This window comes from Fusarium pseudograminearum, chromosome 2 (genome assembly GCF_000303195.2).
Source record: "Fusarium pseudograminearum CS3096 chromosome 2, whole genome shotgun sequence".
Lineage (NCBI taxonomy): Eukaryota > Fungi > Ascomycota > Sordariomycetes > Hypocreales > Nectriaceae > Fusarium > Fusarium pseudograminearum.
This window is the reverse complement of record NC_031952.1, coordinates 4,934,155-4,951,643: the sequence shown is the minus strand read 5'-3', so window position 1 is coordinate 4,951,643 and position 17,489 is coordinate 4,934,155. Positions and strand designations below refer to the sequence as shown.

The window sequence follows — 17,489 nt, the reverse complement described above, 5'->3', positions numbered from 1 at the left end:
TCACGGCAAAGATTAATGACACTACTTCTTCGACACGCGACTCAAGTTGTCTCAATACCAAAATCCCATCTTACAGTATGGCGAGCGCTGCCAATGCCATCAAAGTCATCCAAGGTCGAAGACTCCCAGCACTGTCAACCACGACAGGCGACTCGGTCATGGTGGGTTTGGAGCACATGTTAGAGGTACATGTAGCTACAGGGTTCTCGTATGTCCCAGTCATCTGCATTGTTGTGTCTGACAGAGGTGAGGGAGACTGTGAAGCCATAGATGACTGCATTGCGCCTGTGTCCGTTGCAGTAGGTCCAGCACTGCTAGAACAAGCGGTAGGTGTGACAAGTGATCCAGAGCCGTCAAAAGGGTTGTACCCAAGGCACTGGGAGTACTGGGCAGCACAAGTGGACATATTGGCATCCGGAGCTGTTCGGCACTTATCGTAGTCGCTGTTGCATCCCTTCACACACTCGTCTGTGCCCGATTGGGTAGGCTCAGCTTTGTCAGAGCAAGCAGTAGGCGTGACAAGGGACCCGCCTTGAAAAGGGTTATAGCCAAGACATCCAGCGTACTCGGACGCGCAGGTGGCCATGTTAGCGCCGGGAGCTGTGCGGCATGTATCATATTTAGTGTTACACTCGCTCAGGCAGTCGCTTGTGCCCGACTGAGTAGGCTTGGATGTTTCGGATGCAGTGACGGAACAAGCGGTTGGTGTAACGAGTGACCCTCCTTCAAATGGGTTGTACCCAAGACAGCCAGCGTATTGAGCTGCACAAGTAGACATATTTGCACCCGGAGCTGTGCGACATTTGTTGTAATCGTCATTACACCCGGTGACACAATCGCTTGTACCTGACTGAGTAGGTTTAGGAGTGTCGGACGCAGGAGCAGAACAAGCCGTAGGTGTAACAAGCGACCCTCCTTGAAAGGGGTTATAGCCAAGACATCCGGCGTATTGAGCTGCACAAGTGGACATGTTGGCGCCGGGAGCCGTGCGACATTTATCGTAGTTGCTATTGCAATCACTCAGACAGTCGTATGTGGGAGGGATTGTTGGGCTCATATTGGCTGAAGATGCCGTGGTGCTGACGGTAGCCGGTGCTCCTGTATCGGTAGACAAAGTCTCCTCTCCCCCATCGGTTGCTGTGTCCGTGGGGTTTGTAACGACAGAAGCTGTGCTAAGCGAACTGCTCGAGTCTGCTCTGGCAACGAGCTCGTCGCGTTTGTACAGTCGAGCAACAGTGGTGCCCGCAAAGACGGTAGTTGAGAGGATAACGGAAGGCTTCATGATGATGTTGAAGATGATGTATTTATCAATGAGTGTGATTCTTGGTGAAACTGTTATATGAGAGTGCTGATTGACGATTGGGAATACCGCGGATGCGTGTCTTTATAACTGTGTCCAAAACTCTGCATATCAACTAGAGCATTCGTAGAGACTTCAAAAAAGGAAATACCGAGCAAGCCGAACTCACCCAGATAACGAATTGAGGTCGGACGAGACCAACATGGACGTTTCTGGCATTGATGTCTTGGCGGTTGATGCACCCAGACTCTCTGACTAAATTGGGATATCTGCCATTTGACTACTACCTACTCTGATCAAATGCGAAAGACAATAAATCTCCAAAAACGCACTATTGGCTGTTTGCAGTTATTGGCCTTTCGCCCGAGGTGTGTTTTGGTCAGTCAATGTCTCAGTTGGCGATTATCATCGAATTACTTTGGAACACGGGTCAAGTCATAACAGACCGCATGGTAGTTCTCTAATGCGGACGGTGTCTGTTTATTGTTTATCTACGGTTTGTGTATTCTACATTACTTTAACTTCGTATAATAGTCACACAGTTGACACATTGTCACAAGGAGGTTGAATCCAACTGGGCGACTTCTTCTGAAGGTGTCATTCAGTTGGTAGATTCCATCCAAATTGTAAAATTTATTGTGTGAAGTGAGACACCTTGTCATCTCGCGATAGTTGACTTGTGTTGCAACACAAACCTCAGAAAGCAAAAAAAAATGATTCTCAGGTTGTTTGCCGTCAGCAAGACTCGAACTTGCGTTTTCAGTGATTCGAAAATCCACAAACTGATGTACTGACCCCTATACGATGACGGCTTTTTTCTGATTGATGCAATCCTGGTCACTTATTTGGTAACATGTCACTTGACCCACAGCTTGGGCTGGTATTAGACTCCCTCACCAGACAACCACGAGTGCATATTAGAGCCAATGGGAATTGAGACATCGCGAGACTCGATTGATGTCATTGGCAGTATCAGTCAACAGTGCTCATAAGTTGATAGACCATGGCTCAACATGGTAGTTTTGCTCAAAGCAAATCTGACACTTCCGGTTTATCAGTATAGACTCAAGAGCAGTAATACAAGAAGAAACAATTAGTAAATCATCAAGTCATTGTATCTCTTCCGGTTATCTGGTATTTCTGTAAGAGCCAGTCTGGTGCCTGAATCTCCACTGGCCTTCTGCAACGCCATACCCTGCACCCACCACAGCTACAATGACCATCCCACTTTCTCTTTGATAAACTCCAAGATATCATCAATCTCATCCGGAACCTTGTACCAGTGACCCAGTCCGTCATAGCCCTTCCAATCTACATCATATCCAACTGAACGCAGGATACGACACGCTTCCTCGCCAAGTTCAGGCTTGACCTTCTCATCGTCTTCTCCGTGGCCGAGGAATACAGGTGTTGACAGTGACTCCATGTTCGATGGAGTCTCTACATCCATACATAGTAGATCTCTGGCGTAGTCGCGGACTTGGACGCTTGCGTCGGCTGAGTTGTCTTCGTCGTCAGAAACAGCAAATGGATTATCGTCCTCGTCAGAAAAGGTCGCATCATCAGACTTGGTGGTCAGCCTTTCGATATCGGCGGCAAAAGGAAGCCAGCTGCTTATTCCAATGTATCCTCCGATAGGAAAGTCCATCGCAAGTAGGCATACAAATCCCATGGCGCACCCTTGGCTAATCCCACCCAGGATGATGTTTTTGTCTGGTACTTTTTCGCGTTCTTGGTTGATGAGTTGAAAGATCTCACGTGATGACTCTTCCATTCCCTTTAGTTGCGTCTCATTGCGATAAGAAGGGTCGTCCAGTGAAGCAATGTTGAACCACTGGGTCAGTTTCGCACGGCGAAAGGCGCTCGAGCGGCGAATCTTAGAAGTCGGGAAGATAAACCTCACGCCAGGGAGAAGGTCGGGCAATGGTTTTCCGTTGGAGGCAATGCCCGTTTCAATAAGTCCGCGACCAAACTTGTTGCCGTTTGAACCAAGTCCATGAAGAAGGATGAGACTATGTGTATGAGGCCCAGTGGGCTCAACGATGTAAGGCTCCACACTCATGATGGTGGTGTTGATGAAAGGAAGAGTATGGTTGCCGACCAGAAAGAAGATTAAGTTTCACTTATCAAGACGGAGCCTAAGGCAGCAACATGGTATTGAACAATAACGGGAGAGAAGAAGGAGGATTACAGGACAAGAATGTGGTCTTTGTTCACGTCGATTTTGTGACGGGTACGTACCTGTCCGTAGCAAACACTGCTATAACAAAGACCTTCTAACTTGTCCTAAGAAGTATGAACACATAGAAGAAGAAGAAGTGGGTTGATGAGCAGGTATTGCTTTTCTATTGCGCGGGAATAAGGTTGCGCTTATGCCCTACTTTCTATGACTCTTGATGCAGTGCGCCGAGGGCATATTTTGCTTGACGTTGTACCAACCACTAAATAAACAAAGGATCGCAGGGTAACACGATCAACCACATTTACAATTTTCTGGAAAGATAACATTAAAATATCACAAAACAAACTGAATCCGATTTTGAAAAGATCAGCAATTTGCCTGTATATTGATATAATCTAGAGAGTGGGTAGCATAAAGGTTAACCCCTCAAGCCTTAGTGTGCAAAAATAAATATCCAAAAAGCTATAGTCTAAATAGCATAAGCTGGCCTACTAATCTCGTCTCTTATGCTTCTAGCGGTCATTTTTTCTAATATGTGATGTTACCTGCACTATCACTTGTTGACGACGAGTTGCGGAACAACAACAAGTCCCTAACAAAGGACAACAAGATAGTGTTCAATATGGAGGTTCATTGTTCTGATCCATATATAAGATCTGGTTTGCCTCCAGAAACACCATCCACATCGACAAGCATCCTTATACCTTCTGAAGCACTTAACAAAACACAGATATATTCGTTCTACGCCGACTTCACCTTTTCTCCCACATTACTACACTTTGCCGCATCGACAGATACCTCAAAATGACTTCCCTAAACCTTTACGTCGCTATTTGCAAGGACCGTGACACTAGTCATGCTCGTCACACTGGTCATGCTCGTCACTGGATGCTTGTCATGGTTGAAGAGGGTTCTTCTTCACAAGCAACCTGGTACCACTGCACCGGTGGGTCAACACAAGGTAAGCCGTACAGTGTGGTCATCGAACAGAAGCCATTCGACAGCAAGGGTATCGAGAAGTACCACCCCATCGGCGAGATCTCTTCCAAGAACAAGATCAAGGCTGCTGCCCAGCGAATTCCTGGACTATTCTGCCAGAGATGGGTAGTCAACGTACTTGGGGACCTTGAGAAGCGAGGCATCGTTCCTGAGGGCACTTGGTCCGATTGGTATGTTGCTATGGAAGTCGATCCTTACTCTGACGATGGCGCCCCTTGTGGATCAAGCCCAAGTAGTGATGGCGACTGCACTGACTCTAGCTCCATTCACAATTCTTCTAGCAATCATTCCAAGACTACACAAACAGCTTAGGCTGAATGTGCAAAGGCGTTTCTTTATTGAAACGTCATGTGTTGGAACGACACAACAGCGCTTGCAGGCAAGCAGCATGTCCTTGTTTTGTAGGTAACATCAGGGTAGGTTTATGGCGTTGGCGTTGTTTTTTATTAGGTCAGCAGGCATTATCCTCAGGGTATCAGAAAAGATGGCCGCTGGAAGCATAAGAGACGAAATTAGTAGGTCAGCTTATGCTATTTAGACTATAGCTTTTAGGCAATTTATTTTTATATACTAAAATGGATTGCTAACTTGACTAATTTTATGATCTAAAGAGTAGTAATACATTGCATGCGCGGGTGCTGCCATGCCCTCTTGCTCAACATCATGTGCCTAGTACACAATTCTTATGGAATACACCCCGTTGAGATTTCGAGATGTGGTAGCCTGAGGGAACATCCAATGGAAATTATGCAGACTTCCCTGAACAGCTTTGTGATAATCTGAATTTCGTTCGAATAAGCTATTGTTTCCTGGTAACACCGCTCTCTTGATAAAATACTATGAAAACGCAATCCTCTTTTGTATTGCAACAAACCGCCAAATCAGCTACCATCTATCTATACGCAGATTCTCAAGTTGCCGAGCTATCACCCTGATGTCTCTTTCCCTTATGAAGTACTGGCATGTCGTCTGTAATACCTTTGATCTCACTTTCACAGAACTCGACATTAAACCATCCACTAAATATCTGTCCCGCGACACCCTCCTTTGGTATATGGTCACCCGTGCTTTCTGCGCCTTCGCCAAACAGATAGATAGGATCGAGGCTTCCAGTGGCGATGCTTATTGCTTTTCCTCGAGGGTGCCAGAAGAGAAACGACCCGCATGTGTCGCAAAAGCCTCTGTCGATGCTTTCTGTTTTGTTGTATCGTTTTATCCTACTCTCCGAATCGCCTTGCCACTGAATGGTTGCGACAGGAACGGTGAGTGTTGCCAGGAAGAAACTGCCAGTTTGTTTGCGGCATTGAGTGCATTGACAGATACAGCCCAGAGTGTCTTTGGAGAGATCGTGGTGTTCAGGAAAGGTGATCTTGTAGCGAACAGATTCGCAGAGGCATCCACCTTCCAGAAGTAGTGTTGCGGCCATAGTGATTACTGTTTCTCGGATTGGGGGTGTGTTTATGTGGGCGAGTTACGATGGACGAAGGATGAACTTTGAGGGACTGAAATCTAGTTCTAGGAGTTGACAGAAATGACGTTGTTTTATATGCAAGGCCTGTCAATCGCGCCCTTCAACCTGTGCTCGTCACTCTCTGAATAGGCGGGGTCAAAAATACACGGTTTCACCAAAGACCATTAATGCTCCCAACTCTATGCTGATATTTGTATCTCTTCTGAAATTTATCTATATCTATTCTCTATAATAGCATGTCATCAATCGTGTAAAATACTCCTAGTGAACAACGTCCCAAGAACGCATATCCTGTGCAAATTTCTATTTGGCGTGCATCTTCAAGTTCTTGACAGCCCATGCTCTTTGCTCATTAACATACTCCTGAGAGAAGGGATAGTCGTTATAGCCAATCTCTGAACCACGGACGTAGAATGTGGTGCGGTCGTACTTGGTCAACTCAACACCATGCTTGACCCTCCAAACAAAGTCAGGGTTGGCAATGAAGTGGCGACCGAAAGCAACGAGAACATCCCACTTGCTGTAGTGTCCGTCAAGGACCTCAGCGGCTGACTCGGGGCTGTAGTTGCCGGCAACAATGACGGGTGAGGTGTTGTCCCAGATATCTAGGATGAAGTCAAGAGTCTTGGAATCCGTTGAGGCATCTTGGTCGGGGGCGAGGAGCTTGGCAGGGTCACCGCGTGCTTCGACCAACGAGAGATAAGCAAGAGAGCCAATCTTCTTGAGCTCGCTAACGATGTAGGTGTATTGTTCTTTGACGTCCGAAGACTCGGAGCCCTGGAAGGTAGCGTAGGGTGATAGACGAATAGCAACCTTTTCGGGGCCAACCTCTGCAGAAACAGCCTTGATCACTTCGAGCAGAAGACGAGCACGGTTCTCGACGGAGCCACCCCACTTGTCAGTTCGCTTGTTGATAGAGTCGGATGTGAATTGATCGATAAGGTATCCGTGAGCGGCGTGGACCTCGACGATATCACCGCCAGCATCGATGACTCGACGGGAGGTGGCAACCATGTCCTGGATAAATTCTTGGATCTCCTCCTCGGTCATGGCTTCAGGTGCAGGAGCACCCTCTTCGATTGGCACGGCGCTGGAGGAGCGGTACTTGAAACCGCGTTCCTTCTGGTATTCTGGATCAGAAGCCCGGCCTTGGCCCCAGATCTGCTGAGCCCAAAAGGACTTCTTTTCGTGAACACCGGAGATAACCTTTGTCCAGCCAGCGACTTGTTCGTCTGTGACAAAGGCTGGGCCTTGACGCATGCCAGTGTCTTGCATTGAGACACCAGTAGCTTCTGCGATAACTAGTGTGCCTGGAGCTGAGGCCCTCTCGGCGTAGTATCGCTCGACAAAGGGCTTGACGACGTGGTTGTCGTCGTTGCGGTATCGAGTCAAAGGTGCCATGACAATTCGGTGGTCAAGTTTGGCATTGCCGACCTGGATAGGCTTGAATAGCCTGCTCTCAGGGTTGACAGCTTGTGTTGTCTTGGATAGTGTCATATTGAGAATGTGTTTTGCTGGAAGTAGTAAAGCAAGAAGTAAATGCAATCGCTGTTTATAGATTGATCAAGGCTTGAGAAGATAGTGAAAGTCATGTTGAACTGGGACTATGGGTCTTCTTATATCCACAAGAATGAAAAGCTTAATTAGTGATCAACAATGTCTTCCAAGGTATTCTCCTAGATCAATCTTCTAAGTGGGTTGGGACGTTATTGGAAGATTGTGTCATAACGTTGCATGACTCGATTACCAACTCCGGGACTCCGTCGAAGAAAAAGATGGACTCGGCGATATCCGAGCCACTCGTAACGACTCCTCAGCCTGACAAATTGAGTATCCAATAGGAGTATCTCCTGCTCTAGTGTCTCCGCACCATCGGCGTCGATTACTCAGAGTCTTCGGAGTCAGCACGACAAGATAAGATAAGAGGAGCTACTCCGATGACGTCAATAGCTACCGGGTAATTCAACGTTCATCATTGTTTTTACCCAAACCAACCAGAGTTACTCATGGTGCAGCAACGACATGATGAGGCTAGTTGTGATATTGGCAATCCGAGACATAGTTGATGAAGCCTACATAGTCCTACGATTTTCCATAGATGTATATAAACTGCCTTGATCATCAAGGAAAGAAACAAAACAGAAAACCAACCCAACAACCACCAAGTCAATTCACCACATAACAACACATTTCGGGAATATAGCTCCTGCACAAGTATCAACTATTACTTGAAATAACACCTATTCAACTATATCAAAATGTCTCCTCCTCGTCGTGCTCTCATCGCCATCACCTCTGCTTCAGCCAGCCTATTTCAAGGCACGGAAACCACTGGTCTCTTCATCACCGAGGCTCTTCATCCATACAACGTTCTCACTGCTGCGGGCTTTGAAGTCGATCTTGCGTCTGAGACCGGCACCTACACTCCCGATTGGCTTTCCCAGCAACCTGACTTTCTCAACGGTGATGATCTCGCTACCTGGTCTAACCCCGACAGCGAGTTTCGCAAAAAGCTTGACAACATGACCAAGGCTTCGGAGCTGGACCCTTCCAAGTACGGGCTCTTTTACGCTTCAGCTGGGCATGCAGCTTTGATCGACTATCCTACTGCAACGTCCCTTCAGCAGATCGGTGCTCAAGTATGGGCTAACGGCGGAGTCGTATCTTCTGTTTGTCATGGCCCAGCAATCTTTGCCAATCTCATTGATCCCACGACCAATGAGCCTCTCATCAAGGGCAAGAGAATCACGGGGTTCACCACTGAAGCTGAGAACACGATGAAGATCATGGAAGAATTGCGAAGCTGGGGCTCTGAGATGGTCGAAGAAGTTGCAGATCGTCTTGGTGCAGTCTGTGAGTCTCCTTGATATTGCTTATTGGTGAACTGAAACTGACTTTTGCTAAAGATGAACGTGCTCCTGGCATTTGGGACGACTTCCACGTTGTTGATGGCCGCCTGGTCACGGGTCAGAACCCTGCTAGTGCTACATCGACAGCTGAAGCGGCAGTAGCTGTTTTTGAGACGCTATAGTCAGTATGTATTGAGATGTTTTGGGCAGCCAGATATAGATTGAGTACATGGCATGAGAGTTAGCGGTGGATTAATTATCGTTCTTTTCTGTGATTTGAGAAATAGCATTAGCCTTGAAACAATTTAATCTGTCATATGCGGCACACTACATCCACCGACCTCGAACACATTCCAGATGATGAGCAGGAAATGAAACAGTAGTATACTATCATTTGGTATAGAAAAGACATAACTGGGAATTATTCTCATGGTTATAGCGATGTGGTAGTTCCAGAACCTCCAGGTAAAAGCATATCCAGTTCAGCCCAGAAATCCACGTTCATGGTCATCTCCAAAAGGTCGAAATCATTTCCAACGCCATCGAATTGACTTGGAACACCATCATCACCACCCTCATGTAACGAAACAGATCTATCCAGCAAAGGATTAACATTCGTTGTCCCTGCGAAGTGGGCTGTTTGGGCTTCGAACTGTGTCATGACAGATTCAATGTTTGTGTGCAATGTCCGTACAATAATAGCTGCCTTGACCGCGGCGTCAAAACTTGAGGCAAACATGTCGAGCACAGAAACAGCTAACTGTATAGATTTACGGGCCGCTGGTGCAAGAGGATCTTGCGTGTTTGCCATAACGAATCCCACAAGCGTCATGGCTGCACTCCACTGCCACTGAAAGGCCTCGTGCCAGCCGTGGAGTATAGTCGTTGTGGTTAGCACCTGATGAACGATGTTGGTTAATTCTATGGCGTGGTGCGCACACTTGACAGCCATGGCGACTGTATTACTTCCCTGATTGAGTGAAAACGATATGAAAGGGCGGTGAAGACTGATACATAGATGATTGTATTCTAGTTCGAGACATAGCCGTTGTCTTTGCAGCCAGAGTGGTGCATATGGTTCGAGGTCGAGTGTCGAGCCATCACCAGAAAACGCAACGCCGTTCTTGCGCTTGTTCTGGAGAGGGTTAGGAACTTGCTTCGTCCACTCGGTCAAGGCCGTTGTTTGTGGACCCCAAGTGACTGCAAGATCGTCCATGGCGCTATCGTCGTTGTAAAATGAGTCTCCATCTTTGAATTTGAGCTCGTGGCCATAGAAGGACAGGTTGAGCTCTCGCGCAATTTTATATAGTGTGAACCGTTGTAAGTTGAAGCTTAGCCAGGTAGCGTTGTCTCCGATAGGAGCAAACGTCGATCCTGACTCAATGGCTGCCGCAAGGTCGTCTCGGGGTAACTGGGGCATCATATGTGTAGTACGAATAAGAAATGGGCGGCCAACTTTGATGCCGACTTTAGTGTCCAGTTCAAAAACAGACCACCATAGTCGTCTCCGTAGTTCCCTCTCGCATGAGGGCAACGTTGTTGGTGGTTCCAGATGAAGACCCAGCATATAGGCAGTCCGGACAGCGAGAGAACAGATGCTATCTGCCATGTTGTGGAAAGACCCAACACAAACATACACAGCACATAGTAAATTGCACTGCAAAGTTGAGAGTGAAGGGCCTTCGATCTCACAGGCCAGGAGAGTCTGGGCACGCCTGTAATACCATCGACCAGCTAGAGTGGCGTCGTCGTCTTCTACAATACATGTTTTCTTTCTAGCTGGCCGTGAAGAAACGTGATACTGCATACACATGGCAATGATGATATCAACAAGTGCTGACTGCCTTCTCGGGAGTCCTGGTGGTACATCGACATACAGTGATTGAATGTGTGTTTTGAAGCTTGCCTCGTCAATTATAGAATAGAGCGACGTGTGGTAGGTTTCCCAGTACAAGGTAAGGAAATATTCCTCTTGAATTGGTGTGAGATAGAAAGCCTCATCGTGCGTCCCGGTCAGTGGTGCTAAGAGTCGGGAAGAGTCTTGGGGTACCGTCGGCTGCCCGCGCAACTCCAAATTACTGGCCAGATGAATGAGCATGTGCTCAGCCTGGGTACTCAGAAATGTGCTGAGTCGGTGTGTAAAAAAGTAAAGCGAAGACGGTCCAAACCATGCACTATTAGGAGACCGCACTGGCCGTAGATAGACGCCATCCCACGGTTTTATTTTGGTGGTATTTTGGGTTGTTGGTTGCGGGAGAGATGGCGAGCTGCTAGGTGGCGTTGGCTCTTGTAGCTGTGTGAGCGGCGAAGTTCTGTTGCTGTGCGCTTGTAAGAGTTCTGTCTCTAACTCTTGGACCCTTCGCTTCAGCTTGTCAATCTCGTTCTGAGCCTGAGGGAGAGTCGATGCCAGTGAAATATTGCTGTTGCTGCAGTCCCTACCACGGGTACGGCAATTGAGACACGGGGCGCTATCGTCGCATTTTATCCGCTGTAGCCTGCAGCCGTCACAGGCTCGACCGACTTGTTTTCGCTTTCGCCTGAAGTCGAGTCGTTGATGGGCGCCATTTGGTGGTCTTTCTGGCTCACTCATCGGACTTTGAGATACAATGATTTACCGGGCGCGACTTGGTGTAAAGAAGAGATCTGACATGATGCATTATGTGTTAAGCCCAATTCATTTCGTTGCTGCTGACAGGCGAGCTTCGTAGGTATCAGAAATCGCTACTACTGGTGCTTTGTATCTGAAAATAATTAGCCAAGCTGGCCCCTGTTCCATGTGTATGTCTGACGTCTTTATTTTTGAACTCAGTAGCCCCGAGGTCCATCTTTCTGACACCTTGCCAATAAGATTGATGACTAATGCCTTGTTGCGGTAAAGACCAGTGATGCCAAGATACTTGGTGATGGATGTACCGTGTAACTATGGTATCACTGACCAACAAGAACTAAACGGCGTATAGGGACGTATTTGTCACCAAACGGTAAGTCTATTCAAGTATCCGATGGCACATCTAAATCTGAAATAATTGCTGATTTTCTTACCGTGGACTTACGCAATGATCGCCCAGACAATAGTCTAGCGCCATTACTCCCATTTTCGATCGATGTTGACGTAGTTGATCTTTCACCAAGCGCGTTAGAGTTTTCGCCCTTCAGATCTTAATCCTTTCGGATCATATTACAGTGAATATCTAAATCTCAAGTTACCTACTTCAAATTTTATTTCTTATCTTGGTACTGATCTTTTACCGGCCAACCTTATCGTTTAATGTCCTCAGCCGCCAGCGCAGATGCTGCCGATATATCATTGGTAAGGCATGCTGGCTTCCTAATCAAAAGTACATGACTGACTTTCGCAGGCCGCAGCTGTCGCGGCTCTGAGTGTCGAGTTTGTTGTACACCCCTTCGACACTCTCATCACAAGAATTCAGTCTCCAGAGTACATACCCAAGTACAGAAGTCATGAGGGCAAACTCCAGCCAGCTCTGTTCCGCGGTCTTTACCGTGGTATAGCTCCGACAGTAATCACAACAATACCAGCATCTGTCACATTCTTTGGCATCTATGAAAAAGCAAAGGTTACTTTACAACCAAAGGAAGGTCTTAAGCCGGGTAGCCTGTCTCAAACTGCTGTACATGCTGCGAGCAGTGCTCTTGCGGACATGGTTGCCTGTGCCATTATCAACCCTTCTGAAGTCCTCAAACAGAACGCCCAAGTCTCAAGATTCTCTGAAGGTGGCGGCCAACGGTTCCCGGTCTTGTCAGCTTTGAAGCACTTTGTTCGACATCCCTTGAAACTATGGACAGGCTACACGGTCCTAGTGGCAGGTAACCTTCCACGGACTAGTCTCACATTTTCGATATATGAATACCTCAAAGATAGATGGCTTCGACGCTTCGGAAGCAATCCGAGCATTTCCGAGCAGGTCAAAGTCAGCGGAATCACAGCCGGGATTGGTGGTTCTATTGCATCCCTGCTCTTTGTCCCTGTCGATGTTGTGAAAACAAGGATGCGTCTCCCAGAAAAGGCCCCGCCCAGTCATCCGTTGCAACCAGAAGCACTGTTCACATCAGCATTGAGTCGGAACAAGGCTCGGAAGCCTTTAGCACGCGGTCCTTTTTCGATCGCCAAAGGTATCCTGGTGAGAGATGGAGTTTCGGGGCTGTTTAGAGGTGCCACTGTCACCTGCATAGCGGCCGCTGTTGGTAATGGTTTGTTTTTGGGCTGTTATGAAGGGCTGAAGCTGTATTATGCTCAAGAAGGTGCAAAGCAAGAAATTATTTAATGGTGTTTCTTGGCCCAGTTAATACGATAAATCTTGTACAACATTTGTGTTTTTCAGAGTCTTAGTACTTGTTACCTTTGTTCCTACATCATATACAATATTTGAGTCCGTGATCCTGTTGAATTCAGTTCAATGTCACTTTTTTCCTTTTGACAGTAGAGTAGTCGGTCAAAGAACTGCATAGTTTTGCCCTCTTTTGGCGATAGTTTATAAAACGGTGGAGACAAGAAATAGGTATTCACTCTAGTCAGAATCATTCACCTCGTGCCATCAGGAGTTGGACAAGACTTTTGAGAACCCTCAGCCAGAAACAGAGTGTATTCAACAAGATTTAAAATTCAATACATCTCATCTATTCTCAATCATTGATGGTCAATAGCACCGTGCATACTACTACTGTAGACCCATGGCCATTTTTATGTTACAGCACCTCGGAACGACTTGTACCCACACACGCCGCTATAACGCTTTGAGGAACCCTACGCGGTAGTCGCAGATAAGGGGTCAAGTATTGCCCCAAACCAGTTAAAGAGAACTACAATCCCCGCAAGAATATTTTATCATTATCGCCAGCTACGTAGACTGTCTGCTTATTCTCGTCCTTCACGCGCAATCACAACGAAAACAAGTCGTATGAAACTCATCAAAGCGAGCTTTCTCCAATCCCTTCCGTTGTTTCTCAATCACTCCAACAAACATAATGGCAGATCTCGGTGATCAACCAGCTCAGATATCAGATACTCTGACAGTTGACAAGATAAATCCTGAAATCCCTTCAACGACAATCCAAGAAGACAAACCCAAACATGTCCACATTGCTGAGTCAAAATCGACGACAAATGACGACAAAATTAAGCCAAGAAAATCATTTGGCCCGATAAAAAAGCTCGACGGGTTCATTTCACACATGAACCGTCTTATGCACACTCGCGAAGACCACGATTCTGTCATCCTATTTCTAGCATGCGCAACACATTTTCTTGCAACGGCTCTCGAAACTCCAATCTCTGAAAGACTACGATGTTGGGCGACCAAGTTCGGCAGTTTGGTATTGAAGAACACGCCGACAAGACTGGCGACATCAATACCATTTGCCAAGCTAAATTCATATATGACGACGATTCATGCCTACAGGGGGCTTTTTGCTGAGCGAGCGAGAGCACTTTCAAATATCATGGATGATTGGCAGATCATAACGCGATTATGGGGACTGCTTGCAATGTGGGCTGAAGCCAAAGAGTATATCATGAGTCTTACGGCGACTACAGACGCGGCCACGGATCGAAACGAAAACCCACGAGATTATTTTGTCAGCAAAGCAATCAAAGGAACATACATCGTCGGTTTGATTAGTTACCTTGGCTTCGAGAACCTAGCTTGGCTCACAAGACGTGGCGTGTTAAAAAGCTCGGAAAAGACGGAAGGAAAGCTTATGATCCGCTCTTTAACGGGATGGGGCATCTTCATCTCTTCCGAACTTGCGCAGTTGCTTCACGACCGTTCGTTAAAGAAACGAGGATTCAAAGAAGAGGATGAAGAATCTAAAGTACAATGGAGAAGGAGACTTGTGCAGGTGCTAATATATGGCCCATTGACGGTTCACTGGATCAAGGATGGAGGACTGCTCCCAGAAGTGTTTGCTTCATTCTTGACAGCTTACGCGGAGTACATAACAGTTCAAGGATTGTGGAAAGCATCCGCTTAGTTTGGGTTCAGCAGGAATTGCTGACTATCCACGGAGTGTGGGTATGTAATTGTGTTTCAGTGGCTCACGATGCTATCACTTTACGCCATGGAGAGGTGTAAAGGGGTCCTACCAAGACAGTAGAAGGCGACTATATATATGATGGACAGAGCCGGCTCGTCTATGGTCCTAACATAAGCCATGACTTATGTTAATTGCACTTTAACTAAAGGCACCAATCTAAAACCTATCACACTTTTCAATCTGAAGTCCAGGCAACATCGGCTCACCAGACTGTTGAGGCCTGTCCTGCGTGATTATAGCTCAGTTGAGTCCTACCAAGATGGTACATGTAGGTATAAGTTTCGAATGCCTTATTCAGTCGTAGCTAGTACGTGGTGTTGGTGATTGGGGCAGCCTAATAGGGCGTGTCCACTTGACACTCTTGCTTAAGAAACAAAGCTCAATCCCGTAAACTATAGCATATAAGACTGGAACTCGAATCCACTAGGTGTCGCTATTGCACGGCAAGCCCAGTCAGCGCCGATGTGATTATGGTCAGCGCGTCGAGGGTAGAAGCAAAGTTCATGATAAGACACAATCACCGCAACGCATCTAGTCGGAGTTTTCGCAACATCTTGCAACACCTACGGACAATCACATGCTACATCATCACTTATTCCGCTTTGCGCCATCGGGAGTCGGAGGTTGGGTCTCCCGACAGGGTTGTCATATCGGCGTCGGTTGTCGACATGTCCGACTCAGAATCGTGCCGTAGACTGAATGCTGCTTGTAGACTTCCATTCGAAGGTGAAAAACGTGGCTCCTGGAGAACGAAACTTTATTTACCCAGCATAGCCCCTTCTTGAACAAGCTCTTATGGCAGTTTCAAACGTTACACGTCAAACGTCCAAAGGTGTTTCCTGGAGCAGACTCTAATTCGTGGTAGCTACATACTAGCTTAGTGACATTGGACGCCACGTATGACTGGCTTGTTTAGCTCCTACGACTCAGCCGTCGGATTGGACGCCAAGCCCCAGCTGTGACGTCCCAATAGCTTGAACGCATCTCAGCGTGGCTTGAACCAGACAGCTTTTGACGTATCTCGACTTCTGTGAGAGGCATTGCTGTGGTTTTACGGTTCCGGCGGTCCAGATTGTGGAGGTGGCTTGTTTGCCAACGCCATAAGTGATGTCTCGTTAGCGGCTAAGACATAGAAGAATCTATATAATATGGTGTCAATTCCACAATAGAAATATATCAGAATTCATCTCAAATCATCATCTACACACCTCACATTACAACCTCATCATCATGGACGCACCAATTTCTTACTATCTCTACAACCCTTCCAAGCCTTTGGCAGGAGTTGCTGCTGGCCTTTTTGGTCTGAGCTTTCTTGTTACACTCTACCAGATCATCCGAAAGAAGGCTTGGGTCTGGATATTCATGCTGTTAGCGATTGCAAGTATGTTGAAATCCTAGTGTCTAACATCGAGTCGAACTGACCCTTCATCCAGTGGAAATCATTGGATATGCAGCTAGAATCAAGTCTGCCTCTGAACCAACCGAAAAGAAGCCATATGTGCTCCAGTTCACACTCATTATCCTGCCTCCGGTTTTGATGGCCGGTGTCATCTATGTCGTCTTTGGAAGAATCGTCTACTGGGTCGTCCCGCCTGAGTCACGAACTCTGCGATTCCTTTGGGTTCCTCGTGAGTCTATCCTGGACGATCAAACAGCACTTTACTAATTATCACCGATATGAAGCTCGCTTTATCACTCTTCTCTTTGTTGGCTTCGACATGGTTTCTCTCATCCTCCAGCTTGTCGCCGCAGTTTTCATCGCCGGCACTGATCCCACAGACTCCAATGCGAAGCAGAAGCTTGACCTTGGCAAGACTCTAGGTCTCGTCGGTGTGAGCACTCAGATTGCCGGTTTCGGTCTTTTCACCATTGCAGCTGTTCGCTTTCACTTCGCAGCCCGGAAGCTTAGCCCTGAGTTTGCGAGACAGAACCAGGAAAAACATGGCATCACCAAGAAGTGGCAGACGTTATTGACCGTGGTCAATGTTTCATGTCTTCTCATCTTGGTAAGATAAACTACATCGATATTAGATACACAGGCGCTAACTTCTCATAGATCCGTTCTGTTTACCGTGAGATTGATTTTGCTGGCGGCAAAGACGGAAAAACGCACCAGAAAGAGTGGTTGTAAGTAAATCATCAAGCATATCTTATTCGCCATGCTAATAGTGCTTCTAGTCAATATGTTTTTGACACATTGCCTATCTTGATCGTTGTGTTCCTCTACAACGTCTTCTTCCCAGCCAACTACCTCGCACATCTCGGCTTCAAGGTACCCAAGGAAACGGGAACCATGAATGATGTCGAGACGTTGAAAAAGAAACCTTCAACCTCGGAATCCACATAAAATTGTGTCAGTTACTACAGATACTAGGGTGTTGGAAAGTGTACGCTGGAGGGTGTTTATTGTCATTGCCATTTCTTTGATTGGACATTAGACACTGCATGATGGATGCATGCATCAGAAGTTGGATTTGCACTGTAGACCATATAGAGTTTGGTATTTGACTTGTTTTAAACCATATGGCGGGATAGTTTTATATCATTCTCGTCCAGCTTGTGATCCTACCAACACACACAGCGGTTGCTCAGCTTCAGCTTATTTTAGGGTTTGGTTTGTGAAATGAATTA

General features: G+C 46.8%; 10 protein-coding genes across 10 annotated transcripts; 5 read left to right on the top strand and 5 right to left on the bottom strand.

Annotated features, from left to right (window-relative positions):
* Nucleotides 1–70: 70 nt before the first annotated feature.
* On the bottom strand, nucleotides 71–1,282 carry FPSE_04691 (uncharacterized protein; the record flags this gene model as incomplete). The annotated part of the gene is made up of 1 exon (XM_009257809.1): nucleotides 71–1,282. One exon carries the CDS (start codon nucleotides 1,280–1,282, stop codon nucleotides 71–73), a length of 1,212 nt encoding a protein of 403 aa, XP_009256084.1.
* Nucleotides 1,283–2,510: 1,228 nt separating this feature from the next.
* Nucleotides 2,511–3,362, bottom strand: FPSE_04690 (uncharacterized protein; the record flags this gene model as incomplete). The annotated part of the gene is made up of 1 exon (XM_009257808.1): nucleotides 2,511–3,362. The coding sequence occupies one exon, from the start codon at nucleotides 3,360–3,362 to the stop codon at nucleotides 2,511–2,513; it is 852 nt and encodes a 283-aa protein (XP_009256083.1).
* Nucleotides 3,363–4,286: 924 nt separating this feature from the next.
* Nucleotides 4,287–4,793, top strand: FPSE_04689 (uncharacterized protein; the record flags this gene model as incomplete). Its single annotated transcript, XM_009257807.1, has 1 exon — nucleotides 4,287–4,793. One exon carries the CDS (start codon nucleotides 4,287–4,289, stop codon nucleotides 4,791–4,793), a length of 507 nt encoding a protein of 168 aa, XP_009256082.1.
* Nucleotides 4,794–5,391: 598 nt separating this feature from the next.
* On the bottom strand, nucleotides 5,392–5,907 carry FPSE_04688 (uncharacterized protein; the record flags this gene model as incomplete). The annotated part of the gene is made up of 1 exon (XM_009257806.1): nucleotides 5,392–5,907. One exon carries the CDS (start codon nucleotides 5,905–5,907, stop codon nucleotides 5,392–5,394), a length of 516 nt encoding a protein of 171 aa, XP_009256081.1.
* Nucleotides 5,908–6,255: 348 nt separating this feature from the next.
* Nucleotides 6,256–7,449, bottom strand: FPSE_04687 (uncharacterized protein; the record flags this gene model as incomplete). Its single annotated transcript, XM_009257805.1, has 1 exon — nucleotides 6,256–7,449. The coding sequence occupies one exon, from the start codon at nucleotides 7,447–7,449 to the stop codon at nucleotides 6,256–6,258; it is 1,194 nt and encodes a 397-aa protein (XP_009256080.1).
* Nucleotides 7,450–8,210: 761 nt separating this feature from the next.
* FPSE_04686 (uncharacterized protein) lies at nucleotides 8,211–8,983 on the top strand (the record flags this gene model as incomplete). Its single annotated transcript, XM_009257804.1, has 2 exons — nucleotides 8,211–8,805; nucleotides 8,859–8,983. The coding sequence occupies 2 exons, from the start codon at nucleotides 8,211–8,213 to the stop codon at nucleotides 8,981–8,983; spliced, it is 720 nt and encodes a 239-aa protein (XP_009256079.1).
* A 251-nt stretch (nucleotides 8,984–9,234) lies between these two features.
* FPSE_04685 (uncharacterized protein) lies at nucleotides 9,235–10,410 on the bottom strand (the record flags this gene model as incomplete). Its single annotated transcript, XM_009257803.1, has 1 exon — nucleotides 9,235–10,410. One exon carries the CDS (start codon nucleotides 10,408–10,410, stop codon nucleotides 9,235–9,237), a length of 1,176 nt encoding a protein of 391 aa, XP_009256078.1.
* Nucleotides 10,411–12,069: 1,659 nt separating this feature from the next.
* Nucleotides 12,070–13,087, top strand: FPSE_04684 (uncharacterized protein; the record flags this gene model as incomplete). The annotated part of the gene is made up of 2 exons (XM_009257802.1): nucleotides 12,070–12,111; nucleotides 12,161–13,087. The coding sequence occupies 2 exons, from the start codon at nucleotides 12,070–12,072 to the stop codon at nucleotides 13,085–13,087; spliced, it is 969 nt and encodes a 322-aa protein (XP_009256077.1).
* A 700-nt stretch (nucleotides 13,088–13,787) lies between these two features.
* On the top strand, nucleotides 13,788–14,792 carry FPSE_04683 (uncharacterized protein; the record flags this gene model as incomplete). The annotated part of the gene is made up of 1 exon (XM_009257801.1): nucleotides 13,788–14,792. The coding sequence occupies one exon, from the start codon at nucleotides 13,788–13,790 to the stop codon at nucleotides 14,790–14,792; it is 1,005 nt and encodes a 334-aa protein (XP_009256076.1).
* A 1,293-nt stretch (nucleotides 14,793–16,085) lies between these two features.
* On the top strand, nucleotides 16,086–17,205 carry FPSE_04682 (uncharacterized protein; the record flags this gene model as incomplete). The annotated part of the gene is made up of 5 exons (XM_009257800.1): nucleotides 16,086–16,239; nucleotides 16,292–16,486; nucleotides 16,542–16,864; nucleotides 16,915–16,985; nucleotides 17,037–17,205. 5 exons carry the CDS (start codon nucleotides 16,086–16,088, stop codon nucleotides 17,203–17,205), a joined length of 912 nt encoding a protein of 303 aa, XP_009256075.1.
* Nucleotides 17,206–17,489: the final 284 nt, after the last annotated feature.